The sequence below is a fragment of the Pygoscelis adeliae genome, unplaced genomic scaffold (assembly GCF_000699105.1).
Source record: "Pygoscelis adeliae isolate BGI_AS28 unplaced genomic scaffold, ASM69910v1 Scaffold545, whole genome shotgun sequence".
Classification (NCBI taxonomy): Eukaryota; Metazoa; Chordata; class Aves; order Sphenisciformes; family Spheniscidae; genus Pygoscelis; species Pygoscelis adeliae.
Window position 1 is genome coordinate 610,817 of NW_008824746.1, and position 2,923 is coordinate 613,739.

Genomic DNA, 2,923 nt, shown 5'->3' on the forward strand with positions numbered 1-2,923 from the left:
GAAAGCAAATGCAAGATGGATGGGGTGGTAACTGAAAGAAACCAAGCTTATATTCTAGACTCCACTAGAAGTTGTCTCTGCCGGCTGAAACATTCTGCTGCAGGAAGTTTCCTCAGCAATAGTGAAATGTAGGGTCATTTTAATGTCAGCTGTTTTCAGTATAAAACTGTGTGACGTTTTACATAGATTTCTTTATAACCGTATCAAACAGTACTATACATACAGGACTAATCCCACTATATATTTGCAGTACTGCTTAGAGCACTGTTGTGAATTATCAACTACTAGGAAAAGGAAAGCAAAAGATCAGTTAGGAGACCTTTGCAAGGATATACTTTGTATAGTTAATAAAAAAGTTGGAGAAACAGAACAAGACATATCCTGTAGATTCACAGATTTTGTCTTGGTAAGATCTAATGTGTCATTATTACAGGTTAACACAGCACGCTCCGTTATTACCATCACCCACAGGTTGCTGCATAAGCTATATAGTGAAAATGCTAATTGTTTTCTTTTAAAACATTCCTGATTTTTCCTAAAGGGGTTTTGGTTTGGGTTTTTTTAAGCTAAAGGCTAAAACAAGTAATTGATGCGGGCTGAAATTTTCAGTGATATTCAGGATCAGCATGACTCACCTTCCACTGCAGTCAGTGGTAAATTATTATTAATTTCGATTGGGAGAGAGTTTGAGAACTTCTCATACTCCCTCTCAGTACATTCAGCTTATCCTGCCCATTCAGTGTCCCTGTGATTTAGAAGTTGCAAATTCCTGGATCTCTTCTCCTGTCCAGCTTGGCAATGAAAGCTTTTTAATCAGAACAAAAGATTAGTGACTTAGAGTTACAGTATGTTCAACTCAGACTTCATAGCCAAAGATGGCTATATGTGGAATCAAAAGCATCATTCATAAAAAGGTCCACCACCACAAAAAGAACCTGTTACGGTTTAATTCCGTGCAGTATGTAACAATTCGAAAAGGTGGAATTTCACAATATGAAAGAACAAGACAGATTAATGCTCTAGAAGCTCCAGTTTCTACTCTCTCTGATTTACTTTACAGCACCAGAAAGCCAATGAGAATAACCCATATAAAACTATATATTATATATAGTATTGGAGTATTAGCCCGGGTAAGCTGCCTTTTGAATTTTAGGTGTGAAAAACAAGGTGTTGTCTTCATTTAATTCAAGTTAAGTAGTCCACATAAATACAAGGGAAGGTGTTTTCACACAAGTTTTCACACAATGGGATAAATGTAACTGCATTAAAAACACCACAGTTTGTATAATGAAAATGACGCCTTTTTTAAAATCTCGTTTTTCTGGACAGAATAATTTTACATAGCACCTTGCACTCCAAACAATTTTTTTTTTTTTAAATTGGGGTGCACATGCAAACAAAGTTTGACAAAACCACCAACTTTTGCATTTCAAGATGCAAACACACCTAATGACAACAAGGATGGAAGGTTCCAGATGAAAGGGGTGTTTTATATTTTACTGAGGCAGTTTACATAGATGTTTGCAATTGTCAGGTACTTTTGTGGCAAAATCACTTGTGAATCTGTAACTGATTCCCACTTAAATGTGAAATATACGTCAGAAATTTCTAAGTGTTTCTGACAGAAAATATCTCTCACCTTCTTTCACTGTCTATTTCTCTTGAGGTATTGAGAAGCCAAGTGTGCTAACCTACTGATTATTATTTCAGGTCAAACCACTAATAATTCAGTTGGTGAGATATCTATACAGGTGGATGTCTCTACACATCCTGGAACTGGTGAGCATAAAGTCATTGTAAAAGGTAAGTTTCAAATAGCTAGTTTTAAAAAGAAAGCAACAACAAAGTCCAAAATCCCCAAGCACTACATCCTAAGTAAAACATACCAATAATGAAATAACAAATGTTAAGTATTACAGTACTTGTAAAGCTATGAGTATGCTTCAGGTGATGAGGATCATACTTTTTCCTTGCTCAACATCAGCAGAAGTTAAGATTATGCAGGTAAGTACTGTCTATGCTTCTCTGTGTAGACAGTTAAAATTTATTATACGAAGTTATGGAGTTATAAATTCAAACGTGCCAAATTAGACTTCTGAATTGCTTGCATATAATGAAATTTTCCAAATGATATAGCAAAACTGGGTGGTGAATGACTGCACCAAGGCTTAAAAAGTTCCATTTTTAACAAAATGCCTTTGTTCTGCACAACCTGAATTCCAGAGAAAAAACAGTATCATTTATATTCGTATAAGCTGATATTTTAATTACAGTGAAGGCAGCAGACAAAAGAGCTGTTAATGTAAAGTATTTGTAAAATATATGTTTATATTTGCTACTGTTGTAACTGAAAGTAGTCAGACATCTTACTTGGCAGGGAACAGGCAAAGCTCCTCCTAGGCTTGCCCAGGTATTGGTATCCTATAGGAAAGCTCTCAGGTCACCTTTCATTGGCTATACAAAGTCATACCGGATAATTAATTTGACCTCTTCCAATGGAATTTTATTTAACTTCATTTCTTTTATTTCTTTATAGTTGTAGCAATTAATAATCTAAACTGGCAAACAACAGCTATGTTCCGGCCATTTGTGGAAGTTTGCATATTAGGTCCTAACCTAAGTGATAAGAAAAGAAAACATGGAACCAAGACAAAGAGCAACACCTGGTCACCAAAATACAATGAAACTTTCCAATTGTAAGTCTTTTTCATCTGTTAATTGCATATTTTATGCAAATTTTTTTAGAACTTCTTGCAGTTAGACCAGTAAGAACATTAAAAAAACATCCTAAGGCCACTGTACACATCAGAGTCCATAGGTATAGACACCACTTCAAAATTTTTAGTAATTTGTATCTTTGTTTTATATGAAGATGAATGACAACCAGTAAGCTTTCAGTCTTACAAAAGCTGGTTAAAATGTA

The 2,923-nt window shown here is 35.0% G+C and overlaps 1 protein-coding gene across 1 annotated transcript in view; it reads left to right on the forward strand.

Annotated features, from left to right (window-relative positions):
- UNC13C (unc-13 homolog C (C. elegans)) overlaps positions 1-2,923 on the forward strand; it is a 181,208-nt gene that overhangs the window by 177,249 nt on the left and 1,036 nt on the right. The window contains exons 30-31 of the mRNA XM_009323411.1: positions 1,711-1,803; positions 2,537-2,696. Of these exons, the coding sequence (XP_009321686.1) occupies positions 1,711-1,803; positions 2,537-2,696 (253 nt within the window). The remainder of the gene's footprint in view (positions 1-1,710; positions 1,804-2,536; positions 2,697-2,923) is intronic.